Raw genomic sequence first — 23,560 nt, forward strand, 5'->3', positions numbered from 1 at the left:
TGGATGACATCTTGTTCTGGGTGAAGCTGGTGTGGTTTTCTTCCAGATGGAGTTGAGGGTGCATCCGTGGTGTTGGGGTGCAGGAGTTGGGGTGTGGGAGCTGCCCCACCTCCACTGAGGCATCTGCCTGTCTCTCTCCAGTTCTGGCAGGATGGCCGCTTGGTGGAAGTGGTGGTGGATGACCGCCTGCCTGTTGTGGACAACGCCTGCCTCTTCGTGCATCCTCGCCAAGGCAACCAAGAGTTCTGGCCCTGCCTGCTGGAGAAAGCCTATGCCAAGTAAGTATGGCACCCTCAGCCCAGACTTCCCACGCCGGCCCTGCTGGCCAGCATCTCAACCTGCCAGGCACTCTCGGCCAGTTGGCCCTGCAGCTCCCCACGGCTCTTCCGAATGTAAGCAGTGCCCCCTCGTGGCGTCAAAGCCTTTGCCACCTGGCTGAGCATCCTCTGTGAACAGTTACCACCTCGAGGGTCAGCACTGGGGCCACTGAGAGAGGCCAGAGGCACTGAAGAAAGGGGCAGCACTGCAGTGACCAGATAGAGATGCAGAGACAATGTTACTGGTGTAGGTAGCACCCACATGAACACCTGAACCCTACCTGCTCAGTTGTCCTCCTGCTTAGGGAGTGTGGGCATGAATTGGCCAAGTCTGTTGAATATAAGGGAGAGAAAAGCTTATGTGGGGATTTTTTTAAACCCCCTCCCCCAAGGTTGGAACATCGAGAGGAAAATGGGGATGATGGCCAGGTTGGCCGCACATCCACCCGCCCAGATAATCTGCAGAGTGCATCTGCTGCACTGCCCCCTGCTGGCCACCCCGGCCATGGATCCCAGCACTGCCCCCTGCTGGCCACCCCTGCCCTAGATCCCAGCACTGCCCCCTGCTGGCTGGCCCTGCCCTGGATCTCTTCACTCCTCCCTCTTCTCCACCATGGTTGGGCCCACGCTGCCCACAAATCAGGCTGAAGCAGGGCACAAGGACCAGGCTCTCAGAATTCCCCCCTTCAGGTGGCAAGGGATGGTGACAGCATGACAAGCACAGCTCTCTCTGCTGTGCTTGCTGTCAGCCACAGGGGCTAAGAGTAGTCACCCGGCTCCCAAAGCGCCAGCAGGACAGAACTCATGTTTATACAGCGGAGGGAGTGAGATCTCCTTGTCCACAAGCCAGCTACCTCCACGATGGGTGTTATGGGAACTGTGGATAGACAGAAGGCTCCAAAGGACACAGGCAGGGAGCTAGTGGACCATGGAGGGTGGAGGCAGAGAGAGAAAGAGATTTCCCATGTACTGGTTCACTCCCCAAATGCGTGTGTATGTGTATGAGTGATTGAGGCTGAATGGTAGCTGAAGCCAGGAGCTGAGAACTCAGCCCTAACCTCCCACATGGGTGGCAGGAACCCAATGACTTCAGTCATCACCCCACGTCAGGGTGTGCATAGCTGGAAGCTGGGTGTGGATCCCTGTACTCTGATGTGGAACTTGTGCACCTTAACTGCTAGGCTAAATGTCTACTGCAGCACTATGGATTGAGGACCAGGAACCAGAATCCAGGAGCATCAAGGAAGTGGAGCAGTGAGACCCAGCAGGGCATAAGCGTGGCCAACCAGAGGCTCTGCTATTGGCTGAGTCAGTGCTCCTGCAATCAGAGCCTAGTGCCGGCCATAACCTGAGTCAGAAGGAAGGAGAGACAGGACGCTAAGGTCTGCAACCAGCCCTAAAACAAGTTGGTAGAAATCTGTCATGTGGTACTTGCTGTGGCCACAACCCTTTGTCCTGTGCACCCTGGCTTTCTTTAATAAAACACTTCCTAGGGCTGCTGCTGTGGTGTAGCAGGTAAAGCTACCGCTCGTGACACACCAGCATCCCGTGTGGGCTCTGGTTCATGTCCCAACTGCTCCTGTTCTGATCCAGCTGCCTGTTGGTGGCCTGGGAAAAGCAGAGGAAGATGGCTCACATGTGTGAGCCCCTGCCACCCACGTGAGAGCTCCTGGCTTTAGTCTGTCTCCGCCCTGGCTGTGGCGGCCATCTGGGGAGCAAATCAGCAGATGGAAGATCTCTCTGTCTCTCCCTCTCTGTGTGTAATTTTTACCTTCAAACAAATACGTGAATCTGAAAAATAAAAATCAAAAGGCGGCAGGGCTGGTGACTGGGAGTCCTTGGAGGGCAGAACATACACCCTGCCTGGTGTCTGGCACACAGTCAGAGATTAACACTGCCACCAATCAGAGCAGATGCTCACTGTAATAGCATCCAGTATTGGTGTGCATGATGCTGAGCAAACCCCATGAGGCCGAGCAGCTCACCCAGGTCCCACGGCTAAGCCTGTGGCGAGGCTAGGGCTCGACCCCTGGCCTGTGACTCCAGCACCTGTACTGCCCACCTCCACACAACGCTGTGCTCGTGGGACTGTCTAGTTCTGGAAGGCCAAGGAAGCGAGGCAGGGAGGAAAGTTCTGGTCCCCCCACGGGCAGCAGACTGCTGGAGTCCCAGCTGGATGAGTGGAAGGGGTAGCTGTGCTCCTAGTGGATTGGTAGTTCCTCGCCCGGGAAACGTGCAGTCAGTGCAGCCTCCTCCCTCCCCGGAGACGGTCAGAGCGGCAAAAGCAGCCCCCTGTGTAATCCAATTTCCCCCTCCCAGGCTACGTGGATCCTATTCCCACCTACACCACGGCTACCTCTCTGATGCCCTGGAGGACCTCATGGGAGGATTAGTCACCAACATCAACCTGCAGTCTTCCCCTTCTGAGCTGGTGAGGGCAGTGAAGATGGCCGCCAGGGCAGGCTCCCTGATGACCTGCGCCACGCCGAAGGGGGTGAGTTGGCTGCAAAGCCAGGACCTGCTGCTTCCTTGCAACCAGGAGTGGTAGATTCCCAGGTGACCGTGGAGCCCTGGGCTCTCTGATTCTTGCTGGCCCCAATGGGAGGGTAAGAGGCGCACCTCTGCGTTACCTGAGTCTGTCTGAGTCGCCTGGCTCCCTGTGCACGGGGAGCGTTCTCACACTCTTTAAACATGTGGGCCTTGATTCACATGATCCTGATCCCAAATGCCACTGGAAATCCAGGATGCACTCAGAACCCAGTTACAGCACAAAGAGGGAGATTCCTGGTCCTTGTAAATGGCCCAGCAGGCACACTGTGCAGTGTCTCCCTGATGGCCAGTGGTCGGCCTAGCAAGCAGCGCAGGGTTTCAGGTCTCTGTGGGGTCCCTTCAGCCATGGGTGGTCTCCTGGGACTGGACCTACCTGGAACCTCCACACCCAAGGGCCTTCCTACTCCACCTCTCAAGAAGAGAATTCTAGGCAGCGACACCTTCCCCAGTGGGCTGGGGGGACCCAGCTGGCTCTGCCCCTCTCTGAATTGAGGGCTTCCACGTCTGTGAGAAGTTTACCTTGCTTTCTCCCCTGCAGCCAACAGGTCATGCCCCGGTGATGGAGAACGGACTGGTGGCTGAGCATGCCTACACGGTGACCGGGGCTGAGCAGGTAAGGCCGGCCACAGGCCTGGTGTCTCTGCACTGGGCTCGGCTCAGTGTACTTTTCCCTCGACCCGGGTGCCAGCACAAAGGCCCCCAGCAAAGCTGCCAAGAGCCTTTATCACGTGCACTCCCGTGGTACCCACCACAGCCAGCCTCGGGTCCCCTGTCTGTCCAGAGTTCCTGGCACCCACGCCCCACCCGCCCGAGGAACATACCTGAAAAACACTGTCCTTGAGCTGACTCAGGTAAGGATGTCAGCGTGGCTGCAAGATTCAACCCCAGAGAGGAGGAGCTGACTGCCCCACTAGTGGACTCTGGAGGGGAGTTTGTCCTGAAAGGGGTTTCTTTGTAATGTACAAGCCGAACCACTATGGTGAAGCCCACTCCAAATAACAGGTGCTTAAAGAAGATAGAGGTCACCGCTCCCTCGGGGACACAGGAGATCCAGGGCACATGGGTGGCTCTGCCTTCCTCAGCTCAGAGCTGCCATCTGGGAGTCCAAAACCAGCTCCTCCCAAACCCCTTCTCTCCCAAGTGCGGGAGAAAGAGGCCAGGGCACCCTCATTCATCCGTGTCGGGGGCACGGAACATTTCCTCTCACTGCCCACGAGTCTGGCCGTAGTCCCATGGCCCCACCAAGGACAGGGTGTGCTAGCTGGACCACCATGTGCCCAGATAAACCTCTGTCTCTGTTCAAAAGAAGGAGGACATTGCTGGAGGGCACCCTTGGCCCTGGAAGGGAGAACTGACTTGAAACAGACATAAGTCTAAGGAGGTCGGTGGGTGGAGTCGGGCCTGGAAGACCCTGCTGAAGTCCAGCCTCCTCCATCCACTAATGCAGAGGCTGAGGCCTGCCCGGAGAGATGTCTCTCACTGGGATCCAGAGACAGCACCTGTGACACGGCTGGTGCAGCCGCTGCAGCTCCTCACTTCTCATCTCAACGTCCCTATGAGGCTTTCCTGCTAACGCCGCCCATCTCTATTCTTCTAGCACTCTTTACACCTAATGATAATTTGTAAGCCGAGAGAGGCAGGGTCTAACCCCCAGGATACATTTCCCACAGGATTATGGAGCAGGGAATGCAAAGTGTCAGGTTCTATCTGTCGCTTTCCCATGCTTGCACCACCTCCCTCTGCATCAGTCTCTCTCCCCTGGCCAATGACCTGAGGCCAGTTGCTCCATTGGTGGAGAATGTCCCAATTCCTAAAATGGGACAATATCTCCTGTCTCCCTAGTGCCCTCTCTGGGGTAGGGGACTACTGTCTCCCACTAGGCATCTAATCTATACTTGTTGGATCAATGGATGGGAGCACTGGCATGAATGAATGGGTGCATTGCCCTTGGCTGTGAAGGGGACCCTGCTGACTGACCATCCCAGAACGTATGTGAGGAGCTCAAATGTTGTTTCCTGCCAGTGAGGAAGAGCTTCCTCTGATACACACAGCCCAGAAGAGACCCTGGTCGTGACGTCACCTGACTCCCTGCTTCTGAACTGTGCACCAGGGCCTTCCCTGAGGTCTCCTTGGTGTCAGACAATGCCATCATCACCACTGGCCACATATGGACACGCCTGTCCCCGCAGCTCCCCTGTCCCAGACATGGCCACGTCTTGGGACAGAGAATAGACTTTATGTCGTGTGCCAGTTTTGCTCAGTTTTCAGCCCTGCCTGGATTACCAGGTTCACCAGATTATGGCTCTGCCCAAGACTGGTGAAATAGAGCTGTGATCAATGGGAAATACCTGTGTTGGGCTGGGACCAAGGAAGTCGTGGTCCCCACACTATCTACTTGCCACCCTTGGAGAAAACACTTTATAAACATTGAGACAGCCTTTCTGTCTCCTCTGAATACAGGGGAGATGGGCTTGTGTAGCCAGACGTCTCACTGGAGTGTGAGTGCCTGCAGGGGGTGGCTAGAGGTGGGCAGGGGTGGCTGTGACTGCCGGGCCACAGAGCAGCAATGAAAATGCCTCAGCTGGTGGGGGCCGCTGCCCATCCCATTCACAGCCCATATGCTTCGCAACACGCAGTGACTTGCTTTTAGGACACCCTGAGCGATCTGATGAGCACACCTCTGCTGTGACAAGAGGTGATCAAGACCACATGTCCCACGTGTTCCATTCCCAGCAGCTGCCGTTCCCCAGCGTGTGCTCTGAGGATGGACAGGCTGGCTGTGTCTTCTGTAGAAACAGGTTTTCTAGGACACTGGACAAGTGCAGCTTGCATAGCCCCTTCTTGGAAATTCATGGAGTGTGTTAATTTCTAAAAGGTTCTGAGAGAGTCTGCATTAACCACACAGGGACTGCTTGGATTTCTCTCTAGGAATAATTGTTAGTGGTCAGCGGAAACTATATTCAAGAGAATATATCTGAGGAACTGCTAGTCTAGGTTTAGATAACTTGGGCTGCCTCTTGGCCTTTTCTGAGAGCTGCCTGGGTATAAGAGTATGGTCAGTAGCCAAGGAAGAAGCACATGAGCCAGCCCATTCTCATCCACAGCAAAGGCCTTGGCCTTGAGGGTGACCCAGGTGCTCCCTGGCCAAGGCCCACATGCTTCTCAGTAGGGTACCATCATGAAGGCATGACATAGTCCTACAAGGGCTGAGAGCGAGGAGGTCGGAGAGCTGACCCACCAGTGCTGAGATTAAATGAGCCTGTGAATGTATTGTGCTTTGTAATCTGCTCATCCTTCCTCCAGGTGGGTCGCAGCCAGGAAGACAAATGAAGCTGGCATTCTTTCTTATGCACCTAACTCAGTCAGCAACTCCCCTGGGCAAGGGGGTCAGTGTTATCTGCATGCCTCATTGAGCCCTAGCCTCAGCCCCTTTGAGTCTCTGGCTGATTTTCTTCCCCATGCTAACTGAGCCCCCTCACCATCCACTGTGCACAGAGGGTGGCTGTAAAACTCTTTGGGCCACCAGGCAACTGTTTCTCTTGTCCCTGTCCCAGGGCTCCATCAGATGCTGGTAGTTAATAATTAACTCTGTGCAAGGCTCAGAGTGCCTGGAGGGGCACAGAGAGGGGTGAGAAGCCTGGGTTTGTGCCACTTAGAGCCAGAGCACCTTCCACTGCAGTGCCAGCCAGAGACAGGGAGCAAAGAAGGACCACAATGGGCAAGCTCCCGAGCGCTTAAGTGACCGCTCTTTATGGCGACGACCTATTGTTCGTCCAAGAGCCTAGCCCAGTGGCTCCAGTGTCACATTCAAGGTCAAGGTCACAGGCATACCCAGGAATGGATCTTCACCCATACGCAATTCCAGCATTAAGAGCCCAGAGTTGGGGAACAGACAACTGGAATCACAGCTCTGCCCCTGCCACTTGCCCTGTGTCCTTGGGAAAGTGCCTAAGCTCTGATGCACATTGCCAGCTCTGCAAGGGAGGAACAAAGGACCTAACACACTAGTGGGTGGCTGGCTTGGAGCCCCGCTTCCCCACAGGGGTTCTCTTCCAGGTTTATTGTGGTTTTCTGTCTCCCCTGCCTTAGAATCAGCAGGCAAGCTCGGCCCTTCTCTCTCCCCTGCAGGTCTCTGTCGCTCAGACAACATTGACACAAAGCAGTATCACGGCTGTGACTCAGTGGCATTGTCGGGCTGAGGGCTGCTGGCTCCTGGGACGTGGGCTCAAGGGCCTGCCCTCGTTTGCTTGTAGCTTTCCCGTGTGTGGGTAGAATGAAATAAAGGGGCAACCCTGGCCTCTGCAGTGAGTGATGATGAACTTCCCAGGGGCAGGTAGCAGGGAGAAAAGTTTAGGTCATCGTGGGCCACCTGCTCACAGACAGAGACATCTGGTTAGTGCTGGGATACAGGATGAGGAGGGCTAGCCTTGGGCTATGGCTCTCAGGCTATCCCACTCTTAATCATATCAGCCTCTTCTACCTTCCCATCTCACTTCAGTGCCATGGAAATGGTGCCATAGCTCCTAATGGGCTGGGAGCCAGGAAACAGGCTGTGTCTATGGAATAGAGATGCTGCCTGTGACAGGGCTTGGCAGGCCCTGGGAACCCATAAAGATCTCTCCTCTGCAGCCTGAAGCAACATCGCTGCCATTTATCTGCTATTGCCCCTCAGCTCGCCCAGGGTCTTGGATGCAGTCACAGGGGTGCTGAAGTGGCACCTGCCCTTGCGAAGGGCCAACAGAGACAGGGGCAAGTTTCTCCCCTCTCTCATCCCAATACCACGCAGGCATCAGAAACATGGTGGTTTGTTTGCTTCCATTTTTCTTGCTCTGGCTGCAGCCAGCTGAGGTCTGAGGTTAAATTCATCCTTACTGGTAAAATGCAGCTGTGCTCAGCTTCCTCTGCTCTGACTTGCACTGGAGAGCCCTGACCACTTGCTTCTCTGTTCTTTGCAGATCCAGTACAGGGGAAGACAGGAAGGACTCATTCGCCTGTGGAACCCCTGGGGCAAGACGGAGTGGAAAGGGCGCTGGAGTGATGGGTATGGCTTCTGCAAACTTCTCCCCATTCTTCCCTGAGAGGCCAGTGTGGAGGGGGCACCCTGCCCACGTGGGCACATCTCTCTTGCTGACTGTGGGTTTTACCACAGACCTGTCTGGTTCACACCTGGTGTGGCTGTCACTCTAACTCAAGCTCCCATGGTGCCATTCACTGAGTGCCTATTAGACACCTATTTTGTTCTCTGTATTAAGTGCCCTGAGTTGAGAGGACAGGTGCTGTGGGATATATACAGTTGACAAAAGCCAGTGTCTCTCCTCCAATTGGCCACGGTCTGGAGCTATGAACCCACATACCTAGAATTAGCACAGAGGGCTGGAGGCAGGGCAGGAGCCAAGCCCCCATTTGGCCAGAGAGATGGAGAAAAGGAACATCATCTTTTGATGGGATCCGATGGGATTCTGGTTTGGAGGAGTCTGCATCATCAAGATGGAGAAGGCTTCCTATGTAGGGGGAGGTGGGGAAACGGAGGCAGGGGTCTGAACGACCTTCTGCTCAGTGGACTCCAAACCTCAGTCCTGCCTGCTGCCCTGGACTGCCGCTGTCCTGGGTGCTGGAATAGTGCCTTGCTCACTGTGGGAGTGGATGCTCTCAGTGCCCTTAAGTAGGCCCCAGCGGGGACCAACAGAGTGGTCCCAGCATTCCGCCAAGAGCTAGGCTGGCCCTTCGCCATTGCCATGGGGGTTGACTCCTGGTCCCCCACCTGCTTGCTGACTGAGAAGGAGAAGTGGTCCCGGGAAAGACAGAGGGGCAGCAGCAGGTTACTTGTTCTTCCCAGCTTCCCTGGGTCCCAGCCCCATGGTGTGGCTCTGCAGGTCTGTGTAGACCAATAGAAAGAGCCACGGTTCAGTGGCCACCAGCAGCATTGCTGGGGAGGGAGGCGTGATTGGAAAGGAAATGAAATGCATCCAAAACAATAGGAGGACTGGGCCCAGCAGGAGTGAAAATCAATACAGTGAGGACAGTGAGTTCCAGAAGGAGACGCAGAGCCAACCAGGGCTCCAGGCCCAGGTCCAGGCTGCCCAGACTCTGGCTGGCCTGATGCTCTCAGATAAGCTGTGCAGTGGTCACTGATTCCAGGTGAGCCCGAGCAGCTGGTGTGTGCCTGGTACATGTGGGCGCTCTGCACGTGTGAGATAAACGCAGGACTGGGTTGAGGGAGAAAGAAGCGAAGGGAAGCAAAGCAGAGTGATGGGTACAGTAGCCCTGGCTGTGACCTCAGGTGCCCCTGAAGAGTAGATCCAGGCTCCTGCCCATCCCTGCCCCGAGAAGGGGAATGAACTTGTAAACTCCAAACTAAGCCAGCTTGGTCACCCCTCTTCCCTCTGATACTTCTATTCCTCCCCTTCCCCAGGGAAATCCTAACAGCCTCTATCTTGTCCAGTTCTCATTCCCATTCCTTACCCCAAGCTGCCCAGTACAGCCTGAGGTTGAATTCCTGATGTGGGGTTGGCTGGGGGGCAGGAATGGAGAGAGGGCGAAAGGCAGTGACATTCCCTGGGGGAGGCGGGGAAGAGGCACAAACCCACCTGAGCTGATGGTTCACTCATGTCTCCAACTAAGCATCAAGTCCTTTGTGAACCTAGCAGAGGCACTAGGGAGTGGGCAAGGAGAACCCTGGGTGCCCCTGGGTGGGAGGGGACGTGCAGGCCAGGACACAGCCAGGCTAGCCTGATGAAGAGGAAGGTAAGAGAAGGAGTATTGGGAGCTAGGCTTGGGGTGCCCAATGCCTGCATGGGAACTTGGATTTGTACCCTACAGGTGTGGGCATTGACGGGGGGCTTCTAAGCGGGGAAGACGTGTGTGCAGGCCAGGGCTTGGACGATGGATGCAGGAGTGGCAGCAGCACCAAGTCTGTAGGTCACTGCCTGGTTGAATGGCAAGGGACACCCACTTCCACCAGAAGCCAGGCTGGAAGGCAGCCACGGGGCCGGCAAATCACTGTCTGCACTGTCTGCAGGTGGGCGATTTCTTCCCTGCTTTGTAGGAGCGGAGATGGATGGAGTGCCCGGATGGTCTTGTGCCAGCCGTAATTAAAATTTCACTCATACACACTTAAAGGCAAACTTGCATGAATCAATAGCATATTGATTTACACTACATTTATTTTCCCTTACACACTGCAGAAAATGTAATTATCCCTTAATTATGAAATTGCCATTTTACAATAACACATCTGACTGCCTCAGCCTGCAGCCGGAAGCCGGAGTGGTGGCCCCTGCTTGTCATCCTGGTGGGGAGGTGACCCGGGTTCTCCATGCAAGCCCTTTCAGGAGAAGGAGCTCATTAAATTTTTTATGCCGCTGGGCTGTTGCCCGTGAGCATGACTCCACTCTGAAAAGCGGGCAGACGGAGGGGCAGCTCCTCCCTTTTGCCTGTTGAGGGTCTCCTTGTCTGCAGACCCTAGGACTAGCTTCTGGAATAGCGGGGGTATTCAGAAAGTGTCTGGAAAATGCACATTATCACACAGTTCTTTTACTTTCATTTTTCCCATGACCTTTTAGAATTATCCATTGTATCTCGTTCCAACATTAACCAGAGAAGAAGGCAAACAAAAGCTCACTTGCCTGCTGTGTCAAACTCACGTGTTAAACACCTGGGATGAGATGGTGGCCAAGAGAGCTCACTGACCTCATGGCACTGGGAGCTCAGTGGGGGACAGCATCAAAGAAACCAGCAGCAGGGTGCATATTGCCAAGATAGGAGTGGTGCAGTGGGCTATGGGAGCTCAAAGGCACCGTACCAATCCTGTGTAGGGAGCATGTAGGTGGCAAAGGGCCAAAAAAGTCATCCTAGGGGAAGTGTCCTCTAAGAGGAAAGATGAGGAAGAGACAATGGGCTCCACAGCTGAGAGAAGGAATGTTCCAGGTGGAGGAAGCATCATGGTGAAAGCCGAGATGGTGGGAAAGGAGGGATTTCTAAGGAAGTGAATTCAGCCATTATCACTGGAGTACTGAATCCAGGGTGGGAAGAGGAGAGGAAGTGGGAGATGGTCCAGGGAGACCTGGAAGGTAGGAAGAAACCAAGGCTCTCCTTCAGGAGCTGGAATGTACCCTGAGAGCAGGGGAATGACATCCCATGACTAAACTTTAAAAAGATCCTGTTGCTGTCGGTGCAAGGAATGGATAAGAAAGTGGCCAAGACTGAGTTCAGGGAGGCCAGTCAGAAGTCCAGCAGGGAGATGAGCGTAGTCTGAACTAGGGTAACCCCAGGAGGGCTGGAAATTAGTGGATGACTTTGAGAGCAGTTGAGGAGGTGGAATCAACCAGTGACTAACGTGTGGTGACTGGACGTGGGAGACAGGAGTGAGAGTTACCCCCTGCTACTCCCACTCAGGCAGTAAGAGGAGGAAGTGGATGAGTGTGGTCTGAGACAAGTGTCTTGAAGTATCTACAGAGAAGTGGGGCGGACTGTAGAGCCATCCAGAGTTCACCGGTGAGGATCAGGCTGGGGACAGGTGTTTGGAAGTCATCAGCATACAGGGAACGACTGACTCCTGTCCCCAGGTAGATGACACTCTCCACCTGCTCCCCGGTACTAGTGGTGGCCTGTGCGAAGCACCCTGCTGGGCAACACACCTGGATGAGATCAAACGCTCTGCATAGGTCACACTAATGATTGTCTCTCTATGCTCAGGTCTCAAGAGTGGCAGGAAATCCATAATCAGTGGAAAAGCCAGCTACATGAGGACAAAGAAGATGGCGAGTTTTGGTATTTACCCTTCTTTACTACATAAAAATCCCTGCTTTAGAAGGATGGACAGTACCTGCAAACACACAATTTTGGATGGAGATTTCCATGTCCTTTCCTTGTGTGTGAAGGTTTTTTTGGGTATGAAATACTGTACCTCCAGGGACATTTTAATGGTCAAAAGGAATATTGGTACCAAAGGTTTCCTAGCAACTAGGAGGCATGGTTGTCACACCTCTGTCTACTGTGCCAACGTGTTACCACCCTGGCACTCTGCAGTCTCCTTGGTGTGATATGCCAAACAGCAGCAGGAGGCCACTGCCCAGCTCTGGCTCTGAGTACAGGGGTAGACATCAGCATCACCACCCAGAAGTCAGGCAGGGATGGACGGTCTAAAACCACATTCTTGGCCAGCGGCTCATTTCTTTACTTAGAGGATAAGATGGAAATTTTTTTAATAAATCTTTTTAAAAGATTTATTCATTTCTTTGAAAGGCAGACAGGGAGAGAGGGAGGGTGCGGGAGAGGGAGCAGGAGCTGGAGAGGGAGAGGGAGCGGGAGCGGGAGCGGGAGCGAGAACGGGAGCGGGAGAGGGAGAGGGAGCGGGAGAGGTCTTCCATCTGCTCCTTCACTTCCTAGATGGCCACAATGGCCGGAGCTGCATTAATCCAAAGCCAGGAGCCAGGAGCTGCTTCTGGGTCTCCCACATGGATACAGGGACCCAAGGATTTGGGCCATCTTCCACTACTTTCCCAGGCCATAGCAGAGAACTGTATTGGAAATGGAGTAGCCAGAACGCAAACCAGTGCCCATATGGGATTCCGGCACTGCAGGCAGAAGCTTAGCCTGCCATGCCACAGGGCTGGTCCCAAGATGGACATTTCTTAGAGGGCTTGTTTGGTTTATTTATTGTGAATATGTGAAAAGGAGCCCGGATCTGAGTAATTAAAACTCAGAGGGACAAATGTGAGTTAGAAGGAGATATTCTCAGTATCCCTGGTGTAACCACAGAACGAGGTGGGGTTTTCAGTGTGGAATGAGCTTTATTCTGAGAAAGACCTCAACAGTGACTTTGGCAAGAGGCTCCAGAGAAAGGCAATGCTTGCAGCAGCATGTGAGGCCTGTAGCAAAGAGAACCTGGCAGTCGCTGTGGCCTGGAGAGGGCTGGGAATTGGCTCAAGGGGTTGAGGAGATGGTAAGTGCCAAGAGACGTGCAGAATTGAAGGTTTGACCCTGCCCTTGTCCTGCCGGCCACTGAACAGAATGGTTCTTGGAGGGGAGTGAGCCTGCGTCAGACTCAGGGCTTCAGGTAGGACAGAGGTAAGTCAATGGCTACTTCAGCTGGCACAGAAAAGGTACAGTAAAGGGGTGGAATCCACCCCTGGGGAACACCAGTGGTCCTTTGCTGATCCTGGTGTGTATCTGTTGTTAACAGGATGTCATGTCAAGATTTCCAGGAGAACTTCACCTGCTTATATGTATGCAACCAATTTCCAATCATCCTGCACGAAGGATTTATGTCCCATGAGAGATGGTCTCCAAAGATATTGAAGAATCAAGTGACTCTAGGAAACACTGCAGGTATTCCTGGTGTTGGTGGTCATTCTGCTAGCATGGAAGCTGTCAGCCCTGGCCTTGGCCTGGCTTCAGCTCTCTTTGGGCCTTGATTCTGGATAGACCATCACCCTGGAGCTGAAAGGAGGGGGATTTTACAGCCACTGCTTCTCCAAGGAAAGTGACTGCTGATGGGGAGTGGGTAGCAGAAGCTCCAGTGAGCATCCTCTGGCCCATCATGGTCTGCCTCTGTCCATATCACCTCTCCTGGGAGAGGAGCAGGCTCTCTGCTTATCGGTGAATGTTCAGGCAGTGGACAGAGCTGAGGAAAGAACACAGGACAGAAGTGAGAATCTAGATTAAACCATTATCATTGCCATGTGTTAGCTTTGAGATCCTGGGGTACATTTGACCTCTGGGTCCTCAGCACCCCAGCTGTTAGCAGTGGAACTAGAAATCCCCGTGAGCCCTCTTGAACCCACACGCACCACCCACCCACCGGCGAGAGGATGTGTGAGTCCCTGTGCCCTGTTTTGGTTGGTGAGCCCACAGAGGTAGGTCCTTTTGAGTCTGTCCCTCGGCTCCTCTGAGATGAATCTTATTGCTCTTGAGTCTGGGAGGGTCACATTCCCTCACTCTATATCCTGCTCGCTGTTTGTGACATTGATACGTGAAACAGCTCCCTGTAGAGACAAATATGAGTGTGCCTATCTACCCTTGATAAAAGAAGCTGTAAATATATTTGTGTGTGTGTGTGTGTGTATGTGCATGCCTGCATAGGTGTGTGTGTTGGCACTGAGACACTCGCATTCTCTTTAATGGCTGCCTTGTGACAATGGTTTGCTTGAATGATTCCATAGTCAGGGTGACCTTTTCCACCTCCAGCTGTAGTGCTCACTGTGCTGCTCACAACCTCATCACCAGGCGGTCATTCTTAGGTGGCTAAGTTACTAATTCACCTGCCTGAGCTGCACCTGTCTGCCTGTGAGACCCAAGTCCCCTTCCATGGATGTACTGCACGTAGTTGAACTAACCAAAGTTACACATTGTGGCCATTTTTAGCAATAGCTGACAAGGGAGAGAAGAAAGGAAGCCTTGATCAAGTACCTGTTAGGTGCAGTTTAACGCCTCCCCTTACTCGAGGGGAGCAGGAAGCCCGTGGCCATGTCCTTGGCAGCTTCCCATTCCCCTGTCAGAGCTTCCCAGGTTGAGACCTGGACCCTCTGATGTGTGTTCGCTCATCTCTGTCTTATCTTCATTCCTCCATGCATTTGAATCTAATGGTGTCCACAATGGTCCTCTCTCTTGCTATGGCTGCCGTGAGCGTGCTTGGGCAGAAGAGAAACCTAGCCTGGCACCTCCCGTTTGAACTTCCTCTGTCTCTATTGGTGCTTGAGTGATTGATGCCATTTCAAGTCTCTGGTGGTTACCCCTAATGCCTTAACACCCAAGGGCTCTCTCATTCCACTTATTATTAGAAAAATAGGCCTTGACTTTACAGGTTGAGAAATGTTTTTGCCATGCTGAGACTATACTCTACCACCCTGTATTTGAGGCTTAGAAAATAAACTTGTACCCCAACAAGTAACTGTAAAGACCAGACCCAGGCCTTAGGTCTCCAAATCCAGAGCTTATAATCCAACCCCACAGGAATCTTGAACTTGGTGATTGACCCAACTGGGAGCCCCAGGAGTGGAGCTGAGATCAGTAACATCTCTTTCCCATATAGGAGGACCTCAGAGGGACACTCACTATCTGTTTTCTGTGCAAGAGGACATGGGAGGCAGCAATGTCATCGTGTCCCTCACCGTCAGGCCACAAAGTTTGAAGGCAGAAGATGACCACTTTCCTCCACACTTCCAGGTCTTCAAGGTAAGACAGCCTGCCGCAGGGCTTTCACTGGGGACATTTCTCCCAGCTGGGGAGAGCCTCTGCCAGGCTGGGAGATTTGAATGCATCACATCATGGAAATTAAGCTCACAGTGGCCATCATATTCACCTGGTCCAACTCTACATTTGCAAGATAACCTAGGAGCTGAGGGAGATTAGATGTTCCTGTGTTGATGATGGGACTCACACCTTCCTGGGCCACTTGCATCACTTCCTGTTTTGCAGAAGCTAATACCTGTTGCTCAGAAAGGAGTCTGGTCCAAGCCCGGTTACTGCAGCACTGCAGATTCCTGGGTCCACCGTAGGCCTCGTGAAGCAGAATCTCCAAGGACAGAGCGTGAAAATCTGCACTCTCAAGAGTTCCCTGGGGCTGGTTATGCTCAGTAAAGTTTGAGAATCATTGACTTCTCTAATCATTGATTAGCAAATCCTGGACATAAATGAAAAGGGTGCATTTTTCTCTTATGTGTCGACCAAAATGCAGCCATAGCTGGGATGTGGCCTGTGAGCAGCTGTTTGGCCATTTGCCCAAGTCCAGGTCTTTCTCTCTTTGTGGACCCCCAACCAACTTCTTAGCTGCAGAGGTGCCGTCTGCCCCTCAGCACGCCAGCACATACAGCGTGTGAGTAGAAGACACAGGAATCTGCTTTGTACAACATCATTTAAAAGGGGAAAAAGCTGCAAAAGGAAATTTGATGCCTCTGCTTCCTCCTTCTGCCCCAAACAATTCAGCACACCCAAAGGAAGGGGAATTGGTTCTCAAGTCATTCTCTGCACTAATGTGGGTCATTTAAAAGCCGCCACCACCAAACGAAGGATTTCCTCTACTCATGTTGAAGAAAGTAAGGCCCAGGGAGGAGATGACATAGAGTTCATAGCAGAGCTGGGGGTGGAGCCCAGATGTCCACCATGCCTTTGTCCAGCACTCCAGTTGCCGTTGTGAGTGCCAGGGATGCCTGAGTCCCATCACCAGACCAGACTACTGATGACAGCATCTCTGGGAATGACTTCAAACCTGCTGACTGGGAGTAAGGCAGAATTTGGGCCCCAGCTCATTTAGGGGCAGGCAGGATCCCTGGGTACTCTGCTCCTGGCTGAACAGTTGGTTGGACTGATGAGAAGGCCTCACAGCAATAGTGTGCTTCAAAGTTACAAGCATGATCACATTCATGGTCTCAAAACCCGGGTAGCCCCACTGTTGGAGATGCAGAAGCTAAAGTTCAGGGAGTGAGAATGAGCTAGCCAAAGTGCTACTCGGAGCTAATGGGGAGGTTTGATCCCAAGACCTGTGATCCCAGGTCCAGGGCTCTACGCTGGTCTTAGGCCCTTGCCTTTCTCTTGATGCCCAGGGCCCCAAGGGAAACCAAGATCCTGTCTCAGGAAAAGGGAGAGAGTGGCACTGGGTGGTAAGAATTCAGTGGAACTTGTTGGGGTTCAGCACAGTACCTTGAGGGTGTCCCAAACCTACTGAGGCTATCAAAGGACATCTCCCAAGAATGTTTTCTAGACTTTAAAAAAAAAGATATTATTTGAGAGTCAAAGTTACACAGAGAGAAGGAGAGTTGGGGAGGGGCAGGGAGAGAGAATGGTCTCCCATCCACTGGTTCTCTCCCCAAATGGCCAGAACAGCAGAGCTGTCTTTAACTCAGGAGCCAGGAGATTCTTCCAGGTCTCCCATGCAGGTGCAGGTGCCCAAGAACTTGGCCATCCTCCACTTCCTTCCTAGGCACATTAGCAGGGAGCTGGATTGGAAGTAGGGCATCTGGGACTTGAACTGGTACCCATACAGGATGCTGGTGTGGTAGGCAGAGGCTTACCCTCTATGCCACAGTGCCAGGCCTGGACATTTTCATCGCACTCTGGCACCAGAACACCCTTCCACAGTGGGGGAACTGGAGAGAACCAGGGTCCATCCTCCACTGCGGTAGCCAAGGAGAACAGGAATTCCCTTTACCAGACTTTGGATGCCAAAGGTGTAGACTTGTGATCCAGGTTGGTCCAGTTAGGTGCTCCCCCATCGCCACCATGACCTACCTGCCCCCAATCCACCCACACACACTCTGCCACTCGGAGTTTTCCTCTTGAAGAATTAAATGGAAGAGATGGGAACAGACTAGAATTCTGAGCCTCCCAGCAGCAAAGTAGGGCAGTCCCTACGGTGGTGTCCATCCATGTAGCCAGCTCACCTGGTGCCTGCCCACCTTCCAAGCTGTGCTGTTCAGATTCCCATGGACATGAGAAGCTACACTCTTCCAAGAAATGCTTTCTGGCCCATGCCAGCTGAGTTGTTTATGGTGTTCTCAGCCAAGAATCCCTCCTGATTCAGATGCCTGCTAAGAGGATCCTCATCCCCATATCCCTCACCTCTCAGCTCTGTGCAGATAAAAGTTTGGACCAAAAGCAACGATTTGGGAAGGGCAGGGAAGACATTGAGGCACTTGGTCCTCCCACCCAGGATGGAATAAGCCAGGGCTCCAGGTAAACCCAGTAACAATAGGTCAGCTGAGTCTCCCATTTCTGACATGAGTCAGAAGCCCAGAGAGGGTCCCAGGACGGCTCTGATGCACAGCCCCTGGGTCTGCTATTTACATGATCATCTGTGAGTCCAGGTCTCTGAGCTGGACAACACAACATGGTTTGTCAGAGGGCTTTACAGTTCAGGAGCCCTAGCCAGGAGGTAATCACACTCACTTTTAAGATGCTAGCAAGACCTCTTCTCGACTTTTCAGCTAGATTTGCATTATTTCTCACTTGCCCAGCTTGCAACACCAGGATTTCAGATCTTCACTTAAACAACAGACAGCTCGAGAAACACTTGGGTTGCAGCAGGCCCTGTACGTAGCAGCAGCCAAGCTCTCAGGAGTCCCTCGAGCTCTCATGGTGTTTGTGGCACAGGGCAGACCCAGTGAAAACAGCACTGTAGCCCTGGCATGGGCCTGTGGCTCCCTGCTTACTATGGGGCCTCTGCTCTGCTTTACACCAACATGCGGAACATGTGTGGTGTAAGAACAGGGAGGGAGAAGACAGGAGGTGGAAAGGGACAGGGGTGGACAAGCCATGCAATCCTCACCCCAAATCTCCACCCCTATTCTGGGACTCTCCAGCCTCCTCTCATGTCACCCTCGGCCTCCAGAGAAAAACATGCAAACCAAGTCAGTCCACATGGGTGGGCCTCAGGATCAACAGTGGAAAAGAACCAAATCCCAGTGTCATGGCAGCAGGACTGAGTGACAAAGTCACATGGCTTGTTGTGTGTTTGAGTGACAAAGTCACATGGCTTGTTGTGTGTCCCCAACTCCACTGAGCTTCACTTTCTATATCCATATCCATAGACCTGGATCCTAGGGTCTGCTGGCAGGATTTTTGTGAATGGCATGTCCCATACAAGTGCTTCACAAAATGCAGAGTGGCTTGGATTCGGTGCTTCCTTTGACTACACAGAAAGACTGGCATTTGGCCATTTCCCCATAGACATGCAGAGGTTCCTGACTGCTGGGCATCCTAGAACAAATACCCATATTTACGGTGGTCTGATGGGAAGACAGTTCCCTTCTCACTGGAGCTCCCAAAGTTGGGGAGTTTACACTGGGTCCAAGTTCTGTCTTTTCTGGAGGCCCCGTGAGTGCTGTCAGCGTTGTTAGGAGCGGTAGGCATGCCTCAGATACTTCCCCTCCTGGTCTCCAACTTGCTGCTGCCTGCAGCTGAATCGGCTTCCTTTCTTACAACTCTGCACAGCGGGTCAGTAATCATCCTCATTCTGTCCAGGGGTACCAGGGAACAGGCTGACACAGGAGGTGAAGAGATCCAGGGCCACTTGACTTTCTGTTTCAGTGCAGGTCCCTGAACCTGTCTTTCTTCCTCTCGTCCACAGGTGGACTCTCAGGTATGGCTCACCGGCACCTTCCCTGGGCTTCCCATGCCTTGGCCGCTGTCCGTTGGTAAAGTGCTCTTCCTGTTCCGGCACCCAGGGCCTTCATGCAATCAGTGGCTGCAAATGCAGCCTTGCTTTGTCTCGCATCAGATACTTGGGCTCCCCAGACAGGTCAGCTCGGTGGGAAAACACTGAGCTGCCCTGGTCTGAAGGTTGGATCCCCTGAGCTGCTCCCTTGTTTAGCATTCAAGAGGGGCTGGACCCATTTGCAAGCATTTGCCACTGGTAGAGGGGTGAGCTTGATGCATCCAATCCCATCTCACCAAAGACGAGAGCAGCACAAAGTGGGTGCCTCAGGAGCATCCTTTGCCCCCTGCGTTAGTCAGCCCCACAAAGCCGCCACCCACAGAATGCGTGCGCTCCAAAGGCAGCCTCAGGGAATGTCCTCCAACTCCACTCACAAGCAAATCCCCCCCTCCGAAATGGGTGACCTGGCTCAGTGTCAGTGAAAAGCAACTTAGAACTATTAGGAAGGACCAGAAGGTCAGACAGATTCGGCAAAGTCCGTGCTCACAGCACTCAGCTCTGTCCGTGTAGAGGAGCCGTGTGGTGCCCTCACTGCCAAGTGGGCAGGTGTAGTGGAGGCACATCTGCCTGGCTACTGAAGACAGGTGTGGGGAGCAGGATGTGGCCACAGTCAGCTGAGCATGGCTGCGGCATTTCCAGCCCTTCCCGACAGAGGTCAGAGCAGGGAGTCTCAGTGCAGGGGACAGTCGGAAGTTCAGGCAGAGAGCTGATAACAAGGAGGCCTGCCTGGGAGCTGTGTCCCAGCTGCAGGCAGGGGTTAGGATCCTGCTCTGGCCCTGGGTGCCCCAGCCCCGGAAGGGAAATATCTGGCAGGGCTTTGAGAGGAGCAGTCAGGTGTGAGGAGTGGTCAGCACCCCATTCCCAGCTCTGGAGGACAGTGTGGAGACTTGGACCAGGAAGGCACATGCCCATCCCTAGAACAACATAAACAGGTCTGTGCACAACTAGTCCTGTGTTAACTTGATGTGTGGGGAAGGGGACCCCTGAGCCATGGACCAAGGCCTCCCCTCTCTCCCCACACTCTATTTCTCACTGTCACTGGGGACCCGGGACAGGGCTGTGAGTGTCCAGTGGTGGAAAGAGGGCAGTAAGCAGGGCCATCTTCGCCTTCTGGATGGTGGGCCATGCGCTGCGTCCCCCCACCCTCACACACGATCAACCCAGGGACTCCTGGCATGGCTCACCCTCTGGGAAGGGCTCGTGGGTGCCAACACTGCTTTTGTCAGGAGGGTCCAAGTGAGTCAGGTTCCTGAACCCACTGGGGACTGCAGGTTCCATCAGCTGGATAGCCTTGGAGGAGCTGCTGAACCCCCCACTGTTCACCTGGGGGACTGGCTCCTGGCTCACCTGGGAGACGGCCCTGTCCTTGCCGTGTACACAGCAGCTCTCTCCTTCCCCCTTCAAGCAGAGCTCGTAAATAATCATTTCATGCTGTGTAACCATTCTAGATGGATTCTTCAGGCTAGACTATAGTAGGGAAAATTTGTTTAGTAAGGGATTTTTATTATGTAATATGACTGTGACATCCAAAAATGGGAACTGCATTATATTTATTGTTTTATCTCTAAGAAAAATATTGAAATAAAAGGAAAGTCATCAGGGCCTATTATTTTCCAAAGAGAAGGAATCTCAGGGCCCCACTGCAGGTGAACCAGAGGAAGTGAAAAGAATCCTACTGTGCCACGCTATCACAGGCTGGGGTGTATTGTGCCAGGTTCAGAAGAGAAGGGCAAGACCCAAGGGGAAAAGAAAGAACCTCGGTACTACACAAGGCCATCAGTTTTCCTGGAAATCATCTCTCTCTCTAAGCTGAGAAAGGAAACCCAGAAGCCAATGTGGTCTCAGGCTCAGCAAGACGAAACTGTGTGTTCTACTTCTCTGCATTCATTGTCGAGGGGCCACCCAAACAGAGCAGCCTCAACTGCGCTGTGTAAGAGTTCAAAGATGGCCTCCATTGTCAGTGTCTTTGGTGCTGTTCTGGTGAACAGAGAAGGATCTAGAAGGTGGAGGAGGGAGGGATCCTTTCCTGGTGGCTGGAGAGCGTTTTCTCACGATGATCCTGTGTCTTCCAGTTCCAGGAGTTCCGGGAGAGATTGCCGCCCAATTTTTTTTCCCAATTCAGAAATGCTGTCCAGGGTGTAGACTGTGAAACCAAGTGTAACCTGACAAAGATCTTCCATCTGAACCCTGGGACCTACGTCGTGGTCCCCTCCACACATCGAGAAGAAACCGAGTTCCTGCTCCGAATCTTCCTGAAAGTGCCGGATGGTGACAGGTACAGGGCTTGCGGCATCCTGCATGTTTGCTTCTGCTTTGTTGTCTGAGGTTCATTGTGCCACGCTGCGCTGTGCCCTCTGTGTCGCGCTAGTGTGTGCTGTGTCCAAGGGGGACACGGTGAGGGCCTCGCTATTGAGAGCCTATTGAGAGATACTGTAAAGGGGGGTGACAAGGCCTAGGAGCGAATGACCCTACCACCAGAAGGAGGCGCTGCTGCTGGATGCAACACTCGATGCAGAGACAGCAGACTGGAGGGGACTGCTTCCAGCGAGAGGGTGAGAACACTGCTCCTTGGAGGAAACAGCACTTGAACTACTCCCCACAGGACAGTGAAAGTTAATGGCTTAAAGGGGAAGGCCACGCAGGTGGAAGAAAAAGCCCAAACAGGATGGAAGGGGGTGAGCATGGGGCTTTTTGACGAGTTGAGTGGTGGCAGCCACGTGTATGGGAAAGTGGTTTGTGAGCACGTGTGTCAAGTTGTCTAGAGTTGGGGGTATATCAGGGAAACATATCAGGGAGACACTGAAAGGTGGGCTTTAAAGATGGATGACCCCAGTCATGAAGGGTCCTGAATGCAAAGTCATTGGGTCAAAAGTGGGATCGAGAAGAACTCGCTCTGCTGGGCACCTCGTCCCCTCTTGGGGCTGAGGAAGACACCACCACAGCCATGCTGGGCATTATAATAGCATGGGTGAGGCCTGCAGGCAGCACACTGCCAGTTGGTGGTGGAACGTAAGACACAGCTTCTCTGCCTGATGGCATTGGAGGTTACTGTGCTGAGTGTATCTGATTGTGAAAGACACCATTCACCAATGACTGGAAGACCAGACCACAGTCACTCCCAAGGCTGGACACAAGGCCACAGTGCTTGACTGCCTGTGAACTGCCATAGCGGTCCACGCCCCAGCCAGCAGTGCTGAAGACTCCACTCAAGTCCTTGGCACAGATATCCAGTGTCCTTGGCTGCTCTCCATAGGCAGGTGTCCTTTGAATAGTGAGCTGGCCATTTACATCACATATTCCCCTGTTTTTCCAGGAAGGTCGGCAGTGATTTCAACCTCAAGGCACTGAAGGTAGGTGTGCAGCAAAGTTTGGCTAGTGAGTGTCACTGCCCACATCCCATCTCCAGGAGATTCTGTCTCCTTCACTGCCTTACCCGTGACCATGAAAACAGAGACACCATAATGGGCAAAAGGGGGCTTGAAGGGGGAGGGGCGAGACAGAGCAGAGGGGTTAGGGGAGGAGACCAGGCCCCCAGGGCCAGGCTGGACACAATAGCCTTCCTTCTACAACCTTCCATTGATTTTTCATGCCCCTAAGGGGTTCTCCACTTGTCTGACCTCTATCTCTGATCTAGGCGGGGTGGTTGTGTCCTTGTTGGTGGCCTCTTTCCCCACAAGCTTAATGTTGACCATTTTCCCTTTGGTCCAGGGAAGTCTACCGGAGGATGCCTCCCCAGAAGTTGTTTTCCACAGATACACTCAGCAGGTACAGTGTCTAGTGCTGAGGGCCTTTTGGAGGATTGGGGAGGGAGGGAGGGAGCTGAGGAAGGAAGACTTCTCCCAGGCCCTCATGAGAATTCAGGGAGGAAAAGCAAGGTGACAGATCATTCTATCAGCCCCTCTCTCTCCCTGGATTGGCTCCAGAACGTCTCCAACTGCCAAGCTCCGTAGAGAAGTGGCGTCCTCATTGGGATGGCATCCATATGGAACTTAGAGCTTGGGAAGGGAGGGGATAATTATAGGAGGTATATATGAAGTGTGTTGCCTTTTGAATCTTTAAACAAGCAGCTGGCGCTGTCCCTTGAAATCCTTCCTTCTCCCACTTGGCCACCTCTATACCAACCTGGCATCACTCTTCCTCAGTGCTGGCCAGCTGCAGAGAGCACCAATGGCACGCTTCCTGCCAAGCCACCTATGTGCACACGGGATTTGCCTAATGGTTTAGTAAACTGTTATAAAGAACTCCCTGACTTGTCAGGTTAAAAGCAGCTGCCAAGGGCTCTGCATGATGGGACTTTACCGTCGTTAATCATGTTGGCATGGGAAGTGGAAAGCGATACAGATGACCACATGCACCTGCTGCCTTGGTGCAGCCAGAGGCCAAGGACAAGAATGCATTTTCATTCCCAGTGCTAAATGGGTAGTGGTAACCTGGAGGCAGCCTGGCCCCAGCAAGGAGGCAAAAGGAGAAATGAAAAGTGTGACCAGACATAGAGGGGGCCAGTGCAAAGTACAATGACTTTGGACCCCTGGGATCCAGACTT

At 53.2% G+C, this 23,560-nt stretch overlaps 1 protein-coding gene across 1 annotated transcript in view; it reads left to right on the forward strand.

The window, feature by feature from the left end:
* Positions 1-23,560, forward strand: part of LOC138843257 (calpain-13-like) — a 64,768-nt gene that overhangs the window by 29,933 nt on the left and 11,275 nt on the right. The window contains exons 6-16 of the mRNA XM_070069724.1: positions 142-278; positions 2,637-2,811; positions 3,406-3,480; positions 7,823-7,908; positions 11,562-11,636; positions 13,051-13,196; positions 14,899-15,041; positions 18,931-18,942; positions 21,090-21,292; positions 22,331-22,367; positions 22,726-22,782. Of these exons, the coding sequence (XP_069925825.1) occupies positions 142-278; positions 2,637-2,811; positions 3,406-3,480; positions 7,823-7,908; positions 11,562-11,636; positions 13,051-13,196; positions 14,899-15,041; positions 18,931-18,942; positions 21,090-21,292; positions 22,331-22,367; positions 22,726-22,782 (1,146 nt within the window). The remainder of the gene's footprint in view (positions 1-141; positions 279-2,636; positions 2,812-3,405; positions 3,481-7,822; positions 7,909-11,561; positions 11,637-13,050; positions 13,197-14,898; positions 15,042-18,930; positions 18,943-21,089; positions 21,293-22,330; positions 22,368-22,725; positions 22,783-23,560) is intronic.

The sequence above is a fragment of the Oryctolagus cuniculus genome, chromosome 2, assembly GCF_964237555.1.
Source record: "Oryctolagus cuniculus chromosome 2, mOryCun1.1, whole genome shotgun sequence".
NCBI classification, from domain to species: Eukaryota; Metazoa; Chordata; class Mammalia; order Lagomorpha; family Leporidae; genus Oryctolagus; species Oryctolagus cuniculus.